Below are 23,418 nucleotides of genomic sequence, written 5' to 3'. Positions count from 1 at the left end.
ATATTTCAAACACAGAAACAAGCGTAAGGCCGAGTAAGACTCACTTTACTGTAAAAATTTGGAGAAGTAAATGAAATTTGTCACAAAGCAATTCAATAAAACACAAAATAAAGATTTTCTAATTTACCTGTTAACTCACATAGTTGTTCTAGTACTACAGGCTTCTATTCCTCCCATGGCTCCGCACGCTCCCCCAGAGACTCCTCCTCCTGCGGTTCTGTTGACCTTACCCAGGCCTCATGACCCAGTCTTCTCCCCTTGTGCTTCCTTGAACTGCCTGTTTGACCCTTGTGCTCCCCTGAACCACATGCTTTCCCCTACACTTTTTTTGTAGTGTCTGGAATCTGCTCTGTCATATTTCCTGTTGTCTTTTGTTTTTGTGCTTTTATGTTGGAATACTTGTTTAGTTTCTCCCTGATTGTTTCTCATTCCCTGATTGTTTCCTTTTGTCAGTTTTTGCATGTTTTGTCTATGCTCTGTGCTAGGTTCCCTGTGTTGGTTTTCCTTTTATTCTCAGTTAGCTTGTTTATTTTTCAGTTTAAAAAAGCTGCATGAAGATCCTCATTCCTTGCCTGCCTTGTCACAGGTATATTATCATTTTAGAAGCTAGAAATCTACAGGGCTACTTTTTCTTTTATCATTTTGTGGTTTTAAAGACATTTAAAGTGTTGGGTCAGGGCAAGTAGAAATATTGTTCAACCTAACTCAGACAGCACAGCACAGACAGTACTCAGTAAGTTAAGGCACACACTGCCCCAACAAATGCCAACAGATGCAATCACTTCAAACACTTAAAAATGTGAACTAAGTATAAATATGTTTAAAATTATTGTACACTCACACGAGTCATATCAGAGATTAGAAAATCTAGTTTTATTTTACACAAGGGTGATCCACCCCACAGGAAAGATTTTAGGAATAATGGTGAAGACTTCATGAGTATTATTTTTTGCATGACATCCTAGTACCATAATGACAGAATATTATAAAAATAATAAAACATCTTAAAATACAAAGATTGGCACATCTATCAACATGTTTAAAAGAGTTTACACTTTAAGTTATGGCTGAAATCAAGTTTCTTTTGATCTGTCCAACAGTGTAACAGATAAATCTGACTCAACTGTACTGAGCTTTAGAGAAAACAGTATGAGACTATTTTATAATACACATTTGTAAAATAAAACTTTGAAGTCATTTTTCTTAGTTTCAGTGTAGCGAAATTCATTCTGACTTTGTCGGACAATATTGTGAACTGATAAACGCACAAAAAAACAGTAAAATGAATCTTGACTCTCATCTTGTTTTTCAAGGGAGCCGAGAGATTCATCATGTGATCAGATCAATCAGTTTCTCTCATTATTTCTGTGAATCAGGTGAAGACAGATTCTGCATTTCATGAATCTCTGCTGCGTTCTGTGTTCAAGAAAAGACATGCACGAAATTAAAAAATGGCAACATCACTTTATTTTAATACATTAATAATGAATCTGGAGATAATCAGATACATGGTATATAAACTTTACATTACCGGATGGTTACGTCTGTGTCTTTGATGTACATTCCCTCCATTGTTTACAGATCTGTAAAAGACAACCGGATTTAAACACCTGTGACAGACTAAATATTGTTGTACACCAATATTTATTATAACTATATTAAAGGTTTGAAAATTTCAACTTACTTAGGTTTTATAGTTTTCCCTATGAAATTAGAGCCATTAGAGAGAAAAACAGCACAGAGAGTGAGAGAATGAATATATAGGTTGAATATCTACAGTTTAATATATACACTCACCTAAAGGATTATTAGGAACACCTGTTCAATTTCTCATTAATGCAATTATCTAATCAACCAATCACATGGCAGTTGCTTCAATGCATTTAGGGGTGTGGTCCTGGTCAAGACAATCTCCTGAACTCCAAACTGAATGTCAGAATGGGAAAGAAAGGTGATTTAAGCAATTTTGAGCGTGGCATGGTTGTTGGTGCCAGACGGGCCAGTCTGAGTATTTCACAATCTGCTCAGTTACTGGGATTTTCACGCACAACCATTTCTAGGGTTTACAAAGAATGGTGTGAAAAGGGAAAAACATCCAGTATGCGGCAGTCCTGTGGGCTAAAAATGCCTTGTTGATGCTAGAGGTCAGAGGAGAATGGGCCGACTGATTCAAGCTGATAGAAGAGCAACTTTGACTGAAATAACCACTCGTTACAACCGAGGTATGCAGCAAAGCATTTGTGAAGCCACAACACGCACAACCTTGAGGCGGATGGGCTACAACAGCAGAAGACCCCACCGGTACCACTCATCTCCACTACAAATAGGAAAAAGAGGCTACAATTTGCAAGAGCTCACCAAAATTGGACAGTTGAAGACTGGAAAAATGTTGCCTGGTCTGATGAGTCTCGAGTTCTGTTGAGACATTCAGATGGTAGAGTCAGAATTTGGCGTAAACAGAATGAGAACATGGATCCATCATGCCTTGTTACCACTGTGCAGGCTGGTGGTGGTGGTGTAATGGTGTGGGGGATGTTTTCTTGGCACACTTTAGGCCCCTTAGTGCCAATTGGGCATCGCTTAAATGCCACGGCCTACCTGAGCATTGTTTCTGACCATGTCCATCCCTTTATGGCCACCATGTACCCATCCTCTGATGGCTACTTCCAGCAAGATAATGCACCATGTCACAAAGCTCGAATCATTTCAAATTGGTTTCTTGAACATGACAATGAGTTCACTGTACTAAAATGGCCCCCACAGTCACCAGATCTCAACCCAATAGAGCATCTTTGGGATGTGGTGGAACGGGAGCTGCGTGCCCTGGATGTGCATCCCACAAATCTCCATCAACTGCAAGATGCTATCCTATCAATATGGGCCAACAATTCTAAAGAATGCTTTCAGCACCTTGTTGAATCAATGCCACGTAGAATTAAGGCAGTTCTGAAGGCGAAAGGGGGTCAAACACAGTATTAGTATGGTGTTCCTAATAATCCTTTAGGTGAGTGTAGATAATATATAAATACTGTTCAAATTAACCTTTTAAATAAGGTTTCATGTAAATCTACACCTCTCTTCAAATCTACACTAGCATTAAACTGCCTACAAATGTCCTTTCAGCAATATCTGACAGTAAAACAATTATGAAGAACAAATCAGTTCATGAAACAGGACAATTAAAATGGAAAAGGTAAAGTACACAAATATCAATCCATTGTTTTGGACAACAAATACTGCAATTGATAAACTGAATAAAATTATGACATTTGCTGTAAAACATGCGACAACCTGCACAAATATAATTAACATAATAGTCATCTGTTCCCCTGGACTACACTTCCCATAATCCCCTGCTCTGATCACTTCCAGCTGTTCCCCATTGTTTTCACCTGTGTGTCATTTACATAATTATCCCTCATGTATATAATGCCCTGTTTTTCTGTTCTCCTTTGTCGGTTGTTAATGTTTCTCCCCAGTTCATGCCCCGGTTTCAGTCATGTTTGTTTTTGCTTTCTGGTTTCCTGTCTTGCCCTGTTTTTGTGTTCATCCTGTTTTGTATTTAGTTTTATTCTTATTAAAAAAGCTGCATTTAGATCCTGCTCTTGTGACCTCCCTCATTGCTACAACAGCTTTCCCTGACCTGACATTAATGAAATTGTCCCAGAGTTGAAACTTTTGCTTAAACTTCATTATATATTTTACTCTTGTAGGAATGTATGTCAGTGAAGTTTTATTGCGTTCACTTATTTACCCACCAGCTACTACAATAAGTAACATTTCTAAATTATTATATTTAAGTGGTATAATTCATACAATAACTGTTTTATTACATAAATGTAGCCCTTGTGACAACTAGCCCCGGTCTTTTCTACATATCAGTTAAACAACAGCAAAAACATACAAACTAAATCAGACTGTGAAATTCCTTCTTAAATATTTGTCTTATTTTCACACCATTAAACCTCCTTCAGAAATACTTTTTACATTCAAATTGTGTAGCATTAATTACTGAAAGGACTTTAATTAACAGAGTATTTCAGTTATTAAACTGTCAATCAACACACACAAACACAGTCCATGTGTGAGAAACCTGAATCCATTTAAAGTTTTCTAAAAGTAGATAAACATTTAAATGTAAAATTAAAGCACATCTTAATAAATGATTTGAAAGATACTTACAGAAAGTGAACAGAAACCAATATAAGACAAAAACACATTCAGATGGAAAAACAATGAATCGCAGATCCTCCAATGCGCGCTCGCCATGTTCTACAAATTCCCAAAATTATGAATTACACAAAGATTAAGACAATTACAATTTAAAGATGAGGATATACTGTACATTTAAAAAATGGGTAAAGCAAGATTAAATATATTAATGCAACATGTTCATGATTAATGTCAATGTCTAACTTTGCAACATGGTGTGTTTAAATTGTAAATGTTCTGTAGACCTCACTGAATGATCAGCACTGTTACACTATCAGTGACACACTCAAGAGTATTTGTAGAAAAGAACAACATGAATAAATACACGAGACAGATAAAAACGCACCGCACTCATTGGTTGCCGAGTAAGTCATTGGATACATTACACTCGCAGACTAAGATCATTCTGTGTAATCATCAAAATACTGTATGAAATTAAATGTTCACTCACTTGATTTCTGTACCAGTTCTGCTGTCAGAGCAACAGAGTTCAACAAAATGACACCGACTGCTCCAAACATGTACATGAATACATTACAGAGAGACACTGAAACAAAAAATGCACAAAATATCACATTTTAAATATTCATATTATTAGCTTTTATTATTTACCTTTGAATATCTCTCTTTTTATTTCAACAACAATACTACAGTTTTCTTTATTGTATAAATGCAATAATTAGATATTTGTTATTATGAATTATATTTTTTTCAAATCTTGTAAATTTTAGATGAATGAAATTTGCAGTTTAAAGAATTATGTAGTAATCATTAATTACACAGATTTGTTCCTTGTTGTCCCATTTCAGTCTGTTGTGTCTGTTCTCCTGCATGTTCAGCCACTGTTAAAACAAAACTGAAAATATGAGGAGATATAAAGAGAAGCAGAATATATGGATTTGTCTTCATCTGTTCTAATAAGAACATATTTTTATTCCAGTTCACAGCTTCCTTCACTCATTCAGATCTTCTATTATTCTGTTATGGAGGGAATTTGATGTTTGCAACATATTAAATTATTTGAAGACTATGCACGTGATTTTCAACACCCCAGAACTGAAGAAAACTTTTGAATAAATTGCGAAATGTCAATAGATAAAAACAAAAACATTTATATACCTCAGCACAGAATGTTGTAAACATTCAAAATAGTGAACGAATGTAACCTCCATTCCCTGATGGAGGGAACGAGACGTGTCAAAGAAGCGACACTAGGGGTCTCTCTCGAGCGCAGAATATGCCTCTGATGCATGAAAAAAGGCCAATGAGCACCAATGTAATGCACCAATTTGCGAACAAGCGCCAATTCAGGGCATAAAGTTGCCTGGTGGAGGGGGCCCTGGCTTGGTTGATTGTGTCTACGACGGTAGGTGGTAGACCAGCTAGATCTTCCGCAACAGATGCTCTGAACCGGGGTGAGTTTGCTCTTTTCCCAGTTGACCTGAAGCCCCAATCGGCTGAGGTGCCTGAGCACCTGGTCTCTGTGAGCACATAGTAACTCTCGGGAGTGGGAAAGAATGAGCCAGTCGTCGAGGTAACTGAGTACGCAAATGCCGGCTTCTCTGAGCTGGGCTGCCTCTGCGCCTTTCGTGAAGATGCGAGGGACAGAGACATGCCGAAGGGGAGGACCTTATACTGATATGCCTGGCCGTCGAATGCAAAATGAAGGAAGGCAATATTGAGACATGGAAGTACGTGCCCTTCAGGTCTACCGCTGCGAACCAATCTAGATGCCAGACGCAAGTTAGGATGTGTTTTTGCGTGAGCATTTTGAACGGGAGTTTGTGCAAAGCCCGGTTGAAAACTCGCAAGTCCAAGATCAGTCATAAGCCGCCGCCTTTCTTGGGTACAATGAAGTAAGGGCTGTAGAAACCCATCTTCATCTCGGTTGGAGGGACAGGCTCTATCGCGTCTTTGAGTAAGAGAGTTCCGTATGCAGGGACTTGGCATGCTTGCCGTGTACTGCGGTAAAGCGGACGCCCGTGAAGGGAGGCAGAGCAGGTATTACGGCGTCGGGAAGCAAGGGCGCGTCCCGAGGCTCTGGTGCTGAGAAAAGGCTCAAAGCACTTACCTACATACCTACTTACCTTGCTCCAGCACAGCCGACAGGGGCGGGTTAGTGACAGAGGAGGAGGTCCGATAGAGGCGTCCTCTGGATCTCGTCAGAACCGGCCGGCCGGTTCAACACCGCTATGTATTGCTCTTTTAGAGAAAATCACTCTTTTAAATAAACTCTTTTAAGTTGTTTGCACTGTCGAAGCACCCAGGGGCAAACTGCACTGGTGTGCAGAGAAGGAGAAAGCCACTGAAGTGCGCCGTAGATCCAACAGCAGCAAAAGCATCAGAGGAACAGGAACAGGTGTGTGACTCGCAGCTGACTGCATGCACGAACATCGGCTCCGAAGAAAATTTCTGAATGAACACAACGTATTTTCCTGCTTTTATACCCGTATGTCCGGGGGCGGGGTATGCAAATACTGTCTGCCAACTCCTTATTGACCTTTTTTCATAGACCAGAGGTATATTCAGCACTTGAGAGAGAGCCCTAGTGTCACTCCTTCAACACAACAACGAAGTGAGCAACAGACGGGGAACAAAATGAAACCTGAATCAGAACCGGCCTTCTTGAAGTCAAATTACACTAAACCTGCATTGAAAAACATCTAGGTTACTGTTGTAACCCCCGTTCGGAGGGAACGAGTCATTGTGGGTCTCTTTCTCTTTAGAGCCGCGGTTACCTCTTCTTATCTTTATCCATGTAACCTTCCCCAAGCTAAACTGTAAAACCCATTGGACATGTCTGCTCAGTCTCTAGCAGAGCCCCTAAGTGCCAGACCAAGATTTGGCAAAGGTAAAAAAAACAGACCGTCCATTTTAATTAATTGAAATTGAGAAAATGATGTGATAATTGCAGTATTCATTTAAAATAAAACATTTTATGAAAAAACATAAACAACATTAATTTCTTTTTAATGTAGATTTTAAACTATTTGTTAGCTTGTGGTGTAGCTTATTATTTTTCAAAAGAGAAGCTTGATTTATATGAGAAGCTTGTAGCAAGCTAAAATTTTATGGTAGTTTCGACATCACTGCTGTGCACGTATTACATTTGGACACATTTCAACAACACAATACTGTGAGCACAGCAATATAGTGCAAAAGTCGAATTCCAGAACAGAAGTAAAAATTAGTTTCGTTTTCCCATAGATACATTTTTTGAATAGTAATGTATAAACCATTCAAGACACACCTGCCATAAGTGTATTCAGTGATATACTGTATTTCAGCTCTGAGTAGGAACTCAGAAGGTCCAAAAAGCTCATAAAGCAGCATAAAAGTAATCCGCAAGACTCCAGTGGTTTAATCCATGTCTTCTGAAGCAATATAATAGGTGTGGGTGAGAAACGGATCAATATAGAAGTCCTTTTTATTTTAAATCTCCACTAAGTTTCACTTTTAGATGTGTTATTGAAACTAACAGGCACTGCATGTGACTTTCAGATGTAAAAGCTTAAGTGGAGATTTAGAGTAAAAAGGACTTAAATATTGATTTGTTTCTCACCAACACCTTTCATATAACTTCTGAATACATGGATTAAAACCACTGGAGTCGTATGGATTACTTTTATTTGACCTTTATGAGCTTTCTGGACCTTCTGAGTTCTGGTCACCATTCACTTGTGCTTGTATGGTCCTACAGAGCTGAAATATTATTCTTAAAATCTTAATTTGTGTTCTGCAGAAGAAAGAAAGTGAAAAAAAATCACTTATATTCAATATTTATCATAATAAACTGCCATTGTATGACATCACTGAGCACAATTTTTATTTGATTTATTTTTCATGATTTCTCCCTTTGTGTTAAGAAACAGAAAGAAAGTCATACGGGGTTATAACAACACAGGGGTGAGTAAACAATGACTGAATTTGTATTTTTCATTTTTGGATGAACTATCCCTTTCAGCATTAGTTAAATGATACCATATCTAAACATGTAAGAAGGGCATCTTTCCCATTTTCCATGTGACTCATTTTAGTTTTAAATTAAAATAACTATATATACAGTGAAGTGTGATGAAAGACCACACGGCAATTCAGAATTTAGTGATTCATTACCAAACACACGGTCTTCAAAGAATGCCATCATCCTTAGAACTTGGAGAAATAAAATGACACATGTCCATCCAAAGAAACCTGTGAATTAAAACAAACAAACATACAGAAAAACTTAATTTTGATTAACACAACATCATCATATGAATAAAGTAGATAATTAAGTTCTATCATCCAGTAAGTAAAGTGTGTGCAATAGTTGATCTTGATGTAGTTAATGTTGTTAAAAATGAGGTCAATCAATCAAAACATTTAATCAAATTCAAAGATGTGCTGATTAATACATTTTATTAAATCACAAATAATCACATTTATCAATTATTACCAAAAAAGCCCCAAATAAAGATTATCTAGAATCAAATTCTTAAGATAATGATATGAAATATAAGATGAATATAATACCAATAATTTAAAAAAAAAATGTATGAGAACATACAAGTAAAACATTGATTAGACAAAATTATTATTTTGAAATTAAATTAATTGTTTCTTTTATTTCCATATAATAAAGAAATGGGTGTATTATTGGCCAATACTGCAATTTATTTTTCAGTTGAGTTGGTGAATCTCTCACAGGACGCGCTCAGTTTGTGCTTTTGTAGATAACTTTATTTGGATTGTATCTCACTGTTTTTAGCATCTTGTGTCAGGTTAACTTCCCAAAAACATCAAGACGCTTTGGATAGAAGAATTCCTCACGGAGAATTTCCAGTACGTAAGGTCAGGGACAAGATTAATTGTGTTATTTTTCATATTATCTATTGCACTGAATCAACACTTCAAATCTATTAAAATGATCTCTATCCCAGTCCAAGCCTCCAGTGTCCTAATCTCAACCTCACTGAAAACAATATGTGCTCTTTAATAAAAGAAGCTTTTTAAATGTTGTAACATGACAAATCTACTATTAAACAACACAAAAGAATATAACAATTATAATTTTTTTAATTCATTTTATTAAAAATGTTAATTGAAATGTTTAAAATGTAATAGCATACCTTCCTCCTTTCCCAAAGTGATTAGAAGAACAAATAATGCCAAACCGACATCCAGAAGAACTACTGCAAACATCCATCTTCTGGTGTGAACTGTAATTAAGAAAGAACACATTGATTAAACTTTCATATCCATTTTGAAATGACTTGTAAAATGTTTATTTGTTGTCAGCATGTGAAAATAATAAAATTAAAATCAGGTAAAAGATCATAAAGTTAAACTGAAACTGTCTTCTCAAGAATTTAAAAATGCTGCTGAGAAAATATTCTCATTAATAAAGACTTCTAGTACCAAAGTTTATTGTACTTCTACTTTTATTCAACAGTATGACATTCAAAATCATTTAAGACAAGTAAAGAGAGAGGAACATTTCATTATGAACTTACCGCTACGTCTTTTATGAAGAAACGATAAAAACCAGAGAGGTAGGATTTGAACAAATGCAACAGCTAGAAGAGCTAAAATAAGAGCTAAAATAAGAGAATAATGGTCCATTATTTTTCATCAATCCATCTGATTTCTCAAAAGTTCAAAAACTTAAACATGTACATAGAAATCTGATTGACTGGATCTTATTCAAAAGAGTAAAATAAGGTCCTTTTACTTGTTATGGAAGAATGACACATAATTGTTTATTACATAATTTCATAAAGTTATTATTGATTATTAGTGTCATCAGATTAATGAATAATCATGAAAGAATAACATTTTACTCTCCACTGAGAGTCTCTTACCCAAGCTGGAAGCTCCAAATGAAGATATCATAAATAATGACTGCACAAATGCCAAACATAGCAAACCTTTAAAAAACACAACAATAAAAACACTAACATTAATGAGTGTTCAACACAAAGAGTATTTTCATTGCTGTCTTGATGGAAGAGTTTGATGAAGATACTCCAACAGTCATAATTCAGTTTCCTCTCAGTTCACTCACACCATTTTTAGAAACTGAGCTACACTGCTGAGTGCTTCATCATATGACCAGCCATGTTACAAATCAAGAGAATGACACTTGATGGATTCAGAACAACAAATAAATGATATGTTGAAGAAACAGAGACGACCCGCAGCTTCAACGCCACAGATGGTCCAGAGAGAAAGCAGAGATGATGGCAGAACAGTTCAATGCAGCAGACATCCACAAACCAACAACAATCTGAAAAACTCCTTTTTTAATGTATTTTTTATCTCAGCATTTCCAGTTTTATTCAGTAAATCAACATCAGATGTTAAAAATTCCACACCAGGATTTCTGGGTTTTCTTTTGTTTCCAAGTTAATGTAAACGTGACAGAAGGTGTGGTTTCAGAATTGGTTAATTGTTATTTTACCCGTCTGATTAGTTCTGGTCCAAACCCTCTGTATTTTTGGTAATAAGTTCACTACCCATGGTTGTATATTGGTGGAACAAAGTTTGCATTTGATGTGTGAAGAATAAAGTTTACTATGTTTCCTTTATGTTTAAATGAGTCTTATATATGGTATAATCTATGTACACTATATGGCCAAAAGTTTGTGGACACCCCCTTCTAATTAACAAATTTGGTTACTCATTAAATCCAGTAAAGAAAAATCTTAATATTTCTTAATGTAAAGGCTTGGGCTTTGTGTGCGTCCAAATTTGTGGCAAATATTTGGGGACAGCCCTTTTCTGATCCAGCATGACAACGCCCCTGTGAACAAAGCGAGGTTCACAAAGAAATGGTTTACTGTGTCTGTCATGGAAGAAATTGACTGGCATGCACAACGCCCAAACCTGAACCCCACTGATCACATTTGGGGTGAACTGGAACAGCAACTGTAAGTCAGTCCCCATCGACCAACATCAGTTCCTGACCTCACTGATAGACTTGTGTCTGAATGAGGGTAAATCCCTGCAGTCATGTCACTAAATACAGTATAGTGGAAATCCTTCACAAAACAGTGGAAGCTGTTATTACAGCAATGGGGGAAACTGATGCCAAAGGGTTTGAAATCAAGTGTTCATCAAGCACATATGGTGTCTACAAACTTTTGGCCATTGTGACAGGATGGAGGGCGGGTCCGGGTCGTGATGCTACACACCCGGCCCCTAATCAGACTAATCAAGCCTCAGAGAGGGATAAAGGCCGACTGGAGACTGCAGTGGGACAGAGAGAGAGATCATTACGGGCAGCTGCCCTGTATGTGTTTGTCTTTTTACTTCATTAAATATTAAGTGTGAAAGCCCTCCGCCCTTTCACAGCCATATAGTGTATTAGTTGTATTTTACTGCAGTGGTCATTCACTTTTTAAATATTCTGTCCTGTTCTAACTCCAAAGCCACACAGGGTCCATAAAGGGCTGTTTGCTGAGACTTTGGGACCACAATGGTTGTCTGACTGGACAGCAATTACATAAATGTAGCTTACAACTGAAGATCAGAAGATAAATCAGGTAGTGTGACGCTGGCATTGATTCTTCAAGCACATAAACTTACATAAACTAACATTCTTAAATAGTTGAAGTTCTTATGTAGCAACTTACACACACACACACACACACACACACACACACACACACACACACACACACACACATGTTGTGTTTCCATGTTTTATGGGGACTTTCCATAGACATAATGGTTTTTATACTGTACAAACTTTATATTCTATCCCCTAAACCTAACCCTACCCCTAAACCTAACCCTCCCAGAAACCTTTCTGCATTTTTACATTTTCAAAAAACATAATTTAGTATGATTTATAAGCTGTTTTCCTCATGGGGACCGACAAAATGTCCCCACAAGGTCAAAAATTTCGGGTTTTACTATACTTATGGGGACATTTGGTCCCCACAAAGTGATAAATACACGCTCACACATACACACACACACACACACACACTCTCACACACACACATACACACACACACACACACACACGCTCACACACTCACACACACACACTCACACACACACTCTCACACACACACTCTCACACACACACACACACACACACACTCACACAAAAACTGTTTAAAAATTCAAGTTTCACCGTGTAGCTTTTAAAGAACACAAGATAAAGTTTCTTCAATAATATTAACCACAGACCTTAATTATAATTCTAAAAAGTTAAAAACACATTGGAAATTATATAAAGTTCTATAAAGAAACTATTTAATGATAATTATCTCAATAAACAAATTACATGCACTCATAAAAAGGTGAAACTGTTATTTGTTAAAGTTTTTTCAGCTATAATAACTCAAATTCTACAGAAACTCTTACCTCCTCTGCAGATAAAGAGACACAAAAGTAACATAATTCCCCCAAATAATCCAGAAAATATGCGAGGTGTATTATTACTATAATCTGCAGTCTTCTTCCAGGCATATGCAAAGAGAACTGGCAGAGAAATACATTCAAAATAAATATTAATATGTATAAATACATACAGGATCAATTATATAAAGTGCAATAAAATGACAGATATGAAGCAACATTAAGGTGTACTTTACTCTTTTAAAAGAAACCTTTTATATCAATTTAATATCTCATAAAATATTGTACAATTTGGACTAATTAAATAGTGCTTTTCCTATGGAATGATATTAATCTCATTATTATTAATGAATGCACACACAATTATTCATGTTCTAGATACATTTTGTGAATGTATTTTACTAACCACAAACAAATGCCATTTGATTTGAATCTGTGGAATTCGGGATTGAATGATTGTGCAGCGATTTGTACAAATACAGACATGTTTGCAAATAAACATGTTCTGTTCTACATTAATAAATCAAAAATTGCTCATGCAAAAATGAATCCGTGCATTTGTGGATCAGAAGACACGCGTGCATTTGTTGACATCTTGTTCGAATCGATCCTGTTCGGTTCATTTGGATTTTGAGACTTCCTTTTCGCAGTTTACAGCATTCCACCCACACACACACACACACACACACACACACACACACACACACAACTAACGAACAAGCCAGTGCTCTTCATTAACGTGAACACGATTCGTAAATGTGTGTCACTATACAATGAAACAAATGCTTTTCAACCGGTGTCTGTAGAATTAAGAATTACACAAATGTGCAGCAATTTGTACAAATAAAGTCATGTTTGTGAGTATAAATGTTCTGCTTTGTATTAAAGTGTGACAATTTCCGCGTGCAAAAATGAATCCGTGCATTTGTGCATCAGGCGACACGCGTGCATTTATTGATTCCTTGTTCGAGTGGATCCTGTTCGGTTCATTTGGATTTTGAGACTTGTTTTCCGCACTTTCAGCATTGAGGATCCACACGCAACTGAAAGGCAAGGCAGGCAGCTACCACTAGATGGCAGTCGCAGAGAATTACCGAGTTGGCCTGCCCTGGTTTGAGAACAGATGATAATGGACATTGTTCGCATTCTCCCGAAGAACCTTTAAAACATGGATAATACCATTTTAAACCAACAAGCTGGTTGGGTAAGTAACACTAATCTTTTTTTCTTTTTTTGCATACTGAAAAGAAGAAAAAAAAAGTAACTTCCTATAGACTAGCAAGTTAAAAACAATGTACATTTGATATATTTGACATATTAATTACATTTTATAAATATTCATTTGATGAGATATTAACAAAACAATGTTGGCTCTTCATTATGTATGTTAGATTATTGTTTAGAGTGCGAGCTGATCAGGGAGGAGAGAATGTTGGCGTGGCTCGTCTGATGTTTTCTGTACGTGGAGAAACTGCAAGAAAAACAAAACTAAGGACACTTGTGACAAATGTCAAAAGGTAGTGTGTGTGGGATCTACACATGGAAGGTAGAGAGTACATGTGTTGAGTAATCGATCCACAAGCGTCAGTGAATGATGTGCGGGGTTTGCCCCCAAAACAACCAGATGCCTTCTTCAAGTGAGCCCACTTTTAGGAGAATTCGTTCAGAATGATTTTACAGCATAATATTTTCATTATAGTTTTACAGCATGATATTTTTGCTCACAGTAAAACAAATATTGCTTTCTAAATCAGTTCGTTTTCCCACAGTTTAGCGAATGTTCATATTCTTTATTAACCGTTTTGGCCATTTTGGGTTTGGCCTATATGTGTTTCATACATGTCTAAGGCTTTTACTATGCATTGAAATACACATTGGTGATGTTTTTATAAGCTATTGTATTGATTTGTTTTTATTTTACAAAGAAAATAATTTAATATAAATAATCAAAGTTGTATCTGTAATCAGCTACAATAGCAAGTTCTGTGGTTGTCGATGAACTAATACATTTTCACATTCATTAGAATTTAAATTTCGTGTCCTGGTGTTTATTATTAATATAACAGATTAATTTATTCATGGATTTTGATTCCAGTGGTGGCTGCATAGGATTGTTTCCAATTCGTGTTGTCCAAACATTTCCAATAACTCCAGAGCGTTGTAAAGTCCAAAAGTCAACATGTTTTGAAAAAATATAGATTTAATAATTTCCAAAATTCACAACATGTTTTTATCTAATGAAATATTCCGCCTCAATCCATGTTTGTTGGCGTTTAGACTTTCAGAAACATTTTCACTGTGGTGAAAAACTTGCTGGACACAAAGCGAGGCACGCACCTTCTGGGGCAGTCTAGCAGCTAATATACATATATTTTTTGTATAGTCTAGCACTATTATATATTACAAAAAAGATCAGTATTATATTGGACTATCTCGTTCGCTTGAGCTCCGTGCTCCATTTAATCCATATTATTCTATTTTATTCTAATTGAGGATTTTGTTCGAGGATTTTGAAATTTTTTAGGGTGATGACGTCATAAAATATGACGACAGACATTAGAAGCTTCATTCTAAAACCTCAATAGAAGTGTCGAATGTAAATATGACATGACATTTGGTACAGTCTAGTATGAACGGTCAGAATGAGCTTATGGCCATTCTAGTAGTTGGACATTCTCTCCTCCCTGATCAGCTTCGCACTCTAAACAATAATCTAACATACATAATGAAGAGCCAACATTGTTTTGTTAATATCTCATCAAATGAATATTTATAAAATGTAATTAATATGTGAAATATATCAAATGTACATTGTTTTTAACTTGCTAGTCTATAGGAAGTTACTTTTTTTCTTCTTTTCAGTATGCAATAAAAGAAAAAAAGATTAGTGTTACTTACCCAACCAGCTTGTTGGTGTAAAATGGTATTATCCATGTTTTAAAGGTTCTTCGGGAGAATGCGAACAATGTCCATTATCATCTGTTCTCAAACCAGGGCAGGCCAACTCGGTAATTCTCTGCGACTGCCATCTAGTGTTAGCTGCCTGCCTTGCCTTTCAGTTGCGTGTGGATCCTCAATGCTGAAAGTGCGGAAAACAAGTCTCAAAATCCAAATGAACCGAACAGGATCCACTCGAACAAGGAATCAATAAATGCACGCGTGTCGCCTGATGCACAAATGCACGGATTCCTTTTTGCACGCGGAAATTGTCACACTTTAATACAAAGCAGAACATTTATACTCACAAACATGACTTTATTTGTACAAATTGCTGCACATTTGTGTAATTCTTAATTCTACAGACACCGGTTGAAAAGCATTTGTTTCATTGTATAGTGACACACATTTACGAATCGTGTTCACGTTAATGAAGAGCACTGGCTTGTTCGTTAGTTGTGTGTGTGTGTGTGTGTGTGTGTGTGTGTGTGTGTGGGTGGAATGCTGTAAACTGCGAAAAGGAAGTCTCAAAATCCAAATGAACCGAACACGATCGATTCGAACAAGATGTCAACAAATGCACGCGTGTCTTCTGATCCACAAATGCACGGATTCATTTTTGCATGAGCAATTTTTGATTTATTAATGTAGAACAGACCATGTTTATTTGCAAACATGTCTGTATTTGTACAAATCGCTGCACAATCATTCAATCCCGAATTCCACAGATTCAAATCAAATGGCATTTGTTTGTGTTAGTAAAATACATTCACAAAATGTATCTAGTACATGAATAATTATGTGTGCATTCATTAATAATAATGAGATTAATATCATTCCATATTTTCCTTTCTGATTGTCCCTCAGAGAGATTAAAACTCTATACAAGCAGCTGTTCTGCATGCGTATAAAGAAATACTTTATATAACTCATTTTTTTATTGTGTGTAAACTACAACATTTTTTGGCATATATTTTATTTTTCTATAATGTAATATACTTCCCAATAACAATAAACATGTCGAATTCAGTGTAATATTTTACCCACCTGAATAAACGACGATTGTTAAAACAGCAAATTCTCTTCCTATACATGTGAAAACCTAATCCATGATTTAATATCGTCTGTAAACAGAAAATATTTGATACACCAATTTAAAATAATGAAAAGCTCAAATGGATTGCCACAATAATAACACAAACACTCTTAAATGTTTGTACTTTATGAAAATATTTAAATACAATAAAGTTTTTACCAATCTGCTTTGTTAAAAGGAAAATCATTCAAACATACCTTGAAGATAATTTATAAAGGGCAAAGCCCACAACAACATCACAGGCCTCAGAATATAAAGAGCACAGCATGGGACGGTCTCATTCAGAAATCCTGGAACACATTTTTAAAGATGGACGTTAGTTATATACAGTATATTATGCTTTGATCTTCTTCTCAAGCCATTTCTTTGTTGACTTGGATTTGGGGTCATTTATCATGCTGAAAGATACAATTCCTCTTCATCTTCAGATTTCTTGCAGGTTTTGTGCCAACATGGATTGGTATTTGGCACTATCCGTGCCCCAGTCCCAGCTGAAAAGAAGTCGTCCTGCACTGTCGATATGATGGTCACTGGGGGATGAGTTGTCTTTCTCACAAACATTTCTTTTAGAATAATGGGTAAAAAAAATGTCCTTGGTTTCATTAGACCATAAAACATTTTGTCACATGGTTTTTGGGTGATTGGATATATGTTCTGTCAAATTTTGAGTGGGCATGCAAGTTTGTTTGTTTTGTGCCACCCTACCCCACAGCCCAGACAAATGAAGAATAGGGGATATTGTTGTCACATGCATCGAGTACTTGCCAGATATTCCTGCAGCTCCTTTAATGTTGCTGTAGGTCTCCTAGCAGCCTCCCTGATAAGTATTCTTATTTTATTTCTTATTTTTAGTTTTAGCTTTTGGGAACGTCACTGCTGTGCCCCATTTTACACCACTTATGGACAATAGCCTTCACAATGTATACCATGGCACATCTAATGCTTCACACATTCTTTTAACCCCTCTTCTGATTGGAAACATTTCACATTGACGTCACATCACGTGTAAGATCTTTATGGACCATGAATTCAGCAGCTGAATGCAACTAAGAACATACCAAGAAACAGTATTAAAAACAGTATTAAAACCCTAACACCACACACTTAAAATCATGTGGATACAGGTCAGGAGCTTCAATTAATGTTCACATCAACCATCAGAATGGTTAAAAATGTGATCTCGGTGACTTCGTGCATGGGTTGATTGTTGGTGCCAGATGGGCTGGTTTGAGTATTTCTGGGATTTTCACACACAACAGTCTCAGGAATTTACTCTGAATGTTGCCAAAAACAAAAAACATCCAGTTAGCATCAGTTCTGCAGACAGAAATGCCTTGTTGATGAGAGAGGTCAACAGAGAATGGCCAGACTGGTTTGAGCTGACAGAAAGTCTATGGTAACTCAGATAACCACTCTGTACAGTTGTGCTTTCTGATATGATATTCTTCTCATCACAACACGTCAAAGCTTGAGGCAGATGGGCTACAGCAGCAGAAGCACACATCAGGCACTTTAGTAGGACCATAGTGTTCCTAATGAAGTACTCAGTGAGTGTATGGAAACGTTTCACATCAGCTCTTTAACATGCAACAGAAGTACATTGAGACCACTTTGTGTCAATCTTCAAAAAGGACAGAAATACGATGTACGATAGCTTTTTGTGAGAAACAGACTGAAATGTAAACCATTATTCACAGAAGATATTCCCTACAACTGTAGCTCTCAAGTCTCATTTGTGCCTCCACATGGTCAAACTTAGCTCAATATAGCTAGCATGTTGTTGCACTGGGTTTAATGTCAATGATGGCAAACGCCATTGGTTCACAAAAGTCTCATCAGAGATAGCAACACTTGAAGCTTCTCTTTTCATTGTGTCTATGTGCTTTTTTCCTTTATGATTTTAGAATCAACTGGAGTGTGTAAAGTAGGGGTGAGACAGGTGGAGGTAGGATCTGAACCAAGGTCCCCATGAGCAAACCGCTCTAATGGCTTCTGAGCATGTGCAAAGCCCATTGCACCACAACTCTGATACAGCACTCAAGTTTGAATATGCAGAAGCACAAATGAGATTGATTATCACTCTTTAATTATTGCGATTTAAATATTCAGTATTCTAAAACAAAACCAACATCAAAGAACTGCAATACTCACCCTCAGTGGCACCCCAGACAATGAAAGCCAAGAACATACAGATGTTTGGACAAAAGGCAAGAGAAACCTGAAGAGTCCACACTGTTCTGCTGGTTTCTAGATGGGAGATTCAGAATAATTACAGTTAACTGACACTTTTGGCATTAGACTGCAATAGATTATAGGCCACATGCACCCATACTACAAAGGGGCCTCACATTGTTCCAGACAGGTAGCAGATACCCTAACCCCACCCCCACTTTAATCCTAACCATATGGAGCCTGTAAGACTGAGTGGCCTCCAGGAACAAAGTATGGCACCTTTCTCCCATCGCGGCCACATTTGTGAGTTTTATCACAGCAAATTAGAACATTACGAATAAGATCACACCTGTCTTTTTTGATTTACAGTAGATCAGACAGCACAGCAGAAGTGCAGATCCAGATGCAGCAATACAGAGAATCAGCACCATTATGTGTAAATCAGAGAAACCTGTGAAACACAAACATAAGTTACAAAACTTTGCATATATCTGGACTGAATAAACCTATATATTATGGTTTTCTGCTTATTATTTTTTTATCATCATCTAGCTGGGAGTTTGTGGTGGCTCATAGAACTGTATGGTAAAAAGTTGTGAAATTTGGCACACTGGTAGGAAATACAGTGGGTACGGAAAGTATTCAGACCCCCTTAAATTTTTCACTCTTTGTTATATTGCAGCCATTTGCTAAAATCATTTAAGTTAATTTGTTTTCCTCATTATTGTACACACAGCACCCCATATTGACAGAAAAACACAGAATTGTTGACATTTTTGCACATTTATTAAAAAGAAAAACTGAAATATCACATGGTCCTAAGTATTCAGACCCTTTGTTCAGTATTTAGTAGAAGCACCCTTTTGATCTAATACAGCCATGAGTCTTTTTGGGAAAGATGCAACAAGTTTTTCACATCTGGATTTGGGTATCCTCTGCCATTCCTCCTTGCAGATCCTCTCCAGTTCTGTCAGGTTGGATGGTAAACGTTGGTGGACAGCCATTTTCAGGTCTCTCCAGAGATGCTCAATTGGGTTTAAGTCAGGGCTCTGGCTGGGCCATTCAAGAACAGTCACAGAGTTGTTGTGAAGCCACTCCTTCGTTATTTTAGCGGTGTGCTTAGGGTCATTGTCTTGTTGGAAGGTGAACCTTCGGTCCAGTCTGAGGTCCAGAGCACTCTGGAGAAGGTTTTTGTCCAGGATATCCCTGTACTTGGCTGCATTCATCTTTCCCTCGATTGCAACCAGTCGTCCTGTCCCTGCAGCTGAAAAACACCCCCACAGCATGATGCTGCCACCACCATGCTTCACTGTTGAGACTGTATTGGACAGGTGATGAGCAGTGCCTGGTTTTCTCCACACATACTGCTTAGAATTAAGGCCAAAAAGTTCTATCTTGGTCTCATCAGACCAGAGAATCTTATTTATCACCATCTTGGAGTCCTTCAGGTGTTTTTAGCAAACTCCATGCGGGCTTTCATGTGTCTTGTACTGAGGAGAGGCTTCCGTCGGGCCACTCTGTCATAAAGCCCCGACTGGTGGATGGCTGCAGTGATGGTTGACTTACTACAACTTTCTCCCATCTCCCGACTGCATCTCTGGAGCTCAGCCACAGTGATCTTTGGGCTCTTCTCCCCCGATAGCTCAGTTTGGCCGGACGGCCAGCTCTAGGAAGGGTTCTGGTCATCCCACACGTCTTCCATTTAAGGATTATGGAGGCCACTGTGCTCTTATGAACCTTAAGGGCAGCAGACATTATTTTGTAACCTTGGCCAGATCTGTGCCTTGCCACAATTCTGTCTCTGAGCTCTTCAGGCAGTTCCTTTGACCTCATGATTCCAGGGCTGCCAACTCTCACGCATTGGCCGTGAGACACACGCATTTGATTGGTTTCACACGCTCACACGCCACACCGATTTCTCACGCTTAAGTGTCAACCCGGTCGGTCAAATGCCTGAAAGATGAGTTTATCTATGATCTACCTGTTGAGCCACTCGTGATCGACTAGTTATGCTTTCGGTGAGGGCGTTCAAGAGCGCCCCGCCCTGTCTGTGGAATTTGCGACATTTTCTCACATGCGATCGATCGCTACTTCACAAGCCATCCCAGGCGCATTTTCCCTCGCATTTCCCCCCGGCTGCAGGTAAGTATTTATTTTTATATTTATTTATATTTCTTAAGTATATGCTTGAGTATTTATGCTCTTAAACTTTATAACGTTTGCTTATTCGTTTTATGTGAGTTCAGTTGTTATATTAAAGGCATTTTCGAGAGCTTTGTGAATTGTGACCCTGCACAAAACCAGACTAACGTTGCACGTGTATGAACTTGATTTACCAAAAATCGCCTTTAAAGTTGTTCATTTATGTTCGCGATTGTGCTGCATTCACTTACAAAAATAAATGTTTTATATATTTACGGTAGGAAATTTACAAAATATCTTCGTGGAACATGATCTTTACTTAATATCCTAATGATTTTTGGCATAAAAGAAAAATCTATAATTTTTACCCATATGATGTATTGTTGGCTATTTCCACAAATACCCGTGCGGCTCATGACTGGTTTTGTGGTCCAGGCCAGGGTCACATTTTAGTAAGGGCTATATACATGCTGTAAATGATACATTAGTGTATGTATTAAACATGATCATTTAAATTCCTGAAGGTTTCAAGTATGCCCCGCAATAAGGCAAGGCCAGGAGAAAAGAGGAGTAAAGACATTTTGTTTTTTACTGAAAGATCAGCCACAGCAAAAAGAGCCACACAACAGACAGAAGAGCAACAGACAGGACAGACAGAACAGCGACAGAGAACAGCGACAGATAGATTTGCTTGTTGCCGATTCTGATTTAGAACAAAGACAGACCGAACGACAGGCAGAAAACCACCAACAGCAGCAGCCCGAGCAGAGGTCGAAGATTAGAGCCTTGTGTGGAGCTGCAACATATAGATGCACATTCAAGAATGAGTGGACCACAAAATGGCCATTCATCACTAAAGGTAGCCTCAGCACACATTACTGGTGTTCTGTATATCGTGTGGAAAACACATGTTGCCACCAGGGTGTTTCAGATATTTTGCGACATGTTAAGACCAAGGGCCACCAGGAAAAAGAACGGGCCATTGAATCCACCACTAAAATTGACAGATTTTCAATGTCCGCTCCCTCAGTTGGTTGGATGTCAGACCAAGAGGCTAAGGTATGCTTTGTGTCATGGATGGTCCTGTCAAGGTTCAAGTGTTTTGTGTAATATACTGTTCTGTCATGGTTTATAGTTTTGACTAATTTACCATCTTGTTTAGGTTTTGTATTTCTGTGTTCTATTTCACAGTCAGGTTTTCTTAGTTTTATCTCCATCTCCATCTTAATTGCCCATTGTGTTCACCTGTGCCCTGTTGGCTCTGGTGCCTATTTAAACTCACTTTTTTCTTACAGACAAGAAGGGCTGAGGTTAAAATGACAGCAACATTAGTTCAGCACAATGTGCCACTTGCGTTGACTGACCACCTGGGCCCTCTTCTGAAGGAGTGTTTCAAGGATTCCAAAACAGCCCAGGAGTACAAGTGTGCCAGAACCAAGAGTTCATGTATAGGTAACGAAGCACTGGCACCACATTTCATGAGTGAGTTGGTGGTACAAATGAGGGAAGGGCCATACACCCTCATTACAGATGGATCCAATGACAAAAGTATTTCCCAAACTATTGGACATGATGATGTTTTTCTCCTTCTCCATAATAATCAGGCATGATATAGTTTTTTAAACATGTATATAAGAAGATGGAAGGCTTTATATGCTTACATGCTGTCATTGCAGGAGTAGAGAAGATGAACCCCTGACTGTCCGGATGTTTATGAAAGATAAGGTTGTCCACCGCTTCCTGGGGATGTGTACTACTAGCGGAACAAGGTGTGGGACAGCAGACATCATCTTCAGCAAGATAAATGCCACCTTAGCAGAAAAGGCTATCCCATGGCAAAACTGTGTTGGTCTGTCTGTGGACAATGCTGCTGTGAACATAGGTTCAAAGAATTCCATCGCCTCCAGAATCCTGAAAGAACACTCCAGTATTTACGTTCATGGTTACCCATGTCATATAGTCCACAACACCGCTAAAAGAGCTGGGATGGGATTTTTGGATGTGAGTATAGGCCTAATTGTACTTTACATACAACTTTATTTTTGTCAACTGATTACATGCATTAACTGAATGTTTACGGTCTGATTCATATATTGCAGGTGTCCAAATTTGATCTGGAGGACTTGGTAGTTGATGTTGGCTACTGGTTCAAGGGTAGCACAAACAGAAAGGGGTACTTGACAGGTATGCACTTTTGACAGTACCAATTATAATATTGAAATGTTTTTGAATACATATAATTTATAATGAAATGTCTGTGACAGAATTTTGTGAGCTCCATGAGGCGGAGTATATGGAGATCCTCATGCATGTCTCCGTTCGTTGGTTAAGTCTGGAATGCTGACCCGGATTCTGAGGCTATATGAACCTCTGGCCAGCTACTTCAAATCTGCTAGTATGATCCCTCATACTATTTTCATTATGCAGCAAGCATAATGAAAATACAAGTATCACAGAATTGTTAACTGTACACTTGTGATATTGACAACCTTGTTTTTTTTTTATTT

General features: G+C 37.6%; 2 protein-coding genes across 4 annotated transcripts in view; both read right to left on the bottom strand.

Moving 5' to 3' along the window:
* LOC127653192 (uncharacterized) overlaps positions 1–23,418 on the bottom strand; it is a 104,258-nt gene that overhangs the window by 67,837 nt on the left and 13,003 nt on the right. Inside the window, exons 4-6 of one of the 3 annotated variants that reach the window (XM_052139778.1) lie at positions 19,119–19,220; positions 18,749–18,844; positions 16,795–16,887 (exon numbers count right to left, since the gene is read on the bottom strand). The exons of 1 other annotated variant lie outside the window; for it this stretch is intronic. In XM_052139778.1, the coding sequence (XP_051995738.1) occupies positions 16,795–16,887; positions 18,749–18,844; positions 19,119–19,220 (291 nt within the window). The remainder of the gene's footprint in view (positions 1–16,794; positions 16,888–18,748; positions 18,845–19,118; positions 19,221–23,418) is intronic. One more of the 3 variants, XM_052139777.1, reaches the window with a different exon arrangement.
* LOC127653212 (uncharacterized) lies at positions 859–16,623 on the bottom strand. Its single transcript, XM_052139817.1, has 12 exons — positions 16,549–16,623; positions 12,571–12,687; positions 10,056–10,121; positions 9,708–9,791; positions 9,324–9,413; positions 8,329–8,406; positions 4,992–5,054; positions 4,664–4,759; positions 4,183–4,272; positions 1,685–1,703; positions 1,532–1,583; positions 859–1,416 (listed from the first exon to the last, which is right to left on the bottom strand). The coding sequence occupies exons 2-12, from the start codon at positions 12,602–12,604 to the stop codon at positions 1,360–1,362; spliced, it is 729 nt and encodes a 242-aa protein (XP_051995777.1). The 5' UTR covers positions 12,605–12,687; positions 16,549–16,623; the 3' UTR covers positions 859–1,359.

Source organism: Xyrauchen texanus, chromosome 12 (assembly GCF_025860055.1).
Source record: "Xyrauchen texanus isolate HMW12.3.18 chromosome 12, RBS_HiC_50CHRs, whole genome shotgun sequence".
In the NCBI taxonomy this organism is placed as follows: domain Eukaryota; kingdom Metazoa; phylum Chordata; class Actinopteri; order Cypriniformes; family Catostomidae; genus Xyrauchen; species Xyrauchen texanus.
Note: the sequence above shows the minus strand (reverse complement) of the source record. Positions and strands in the feature narration are given on the sequence as shown.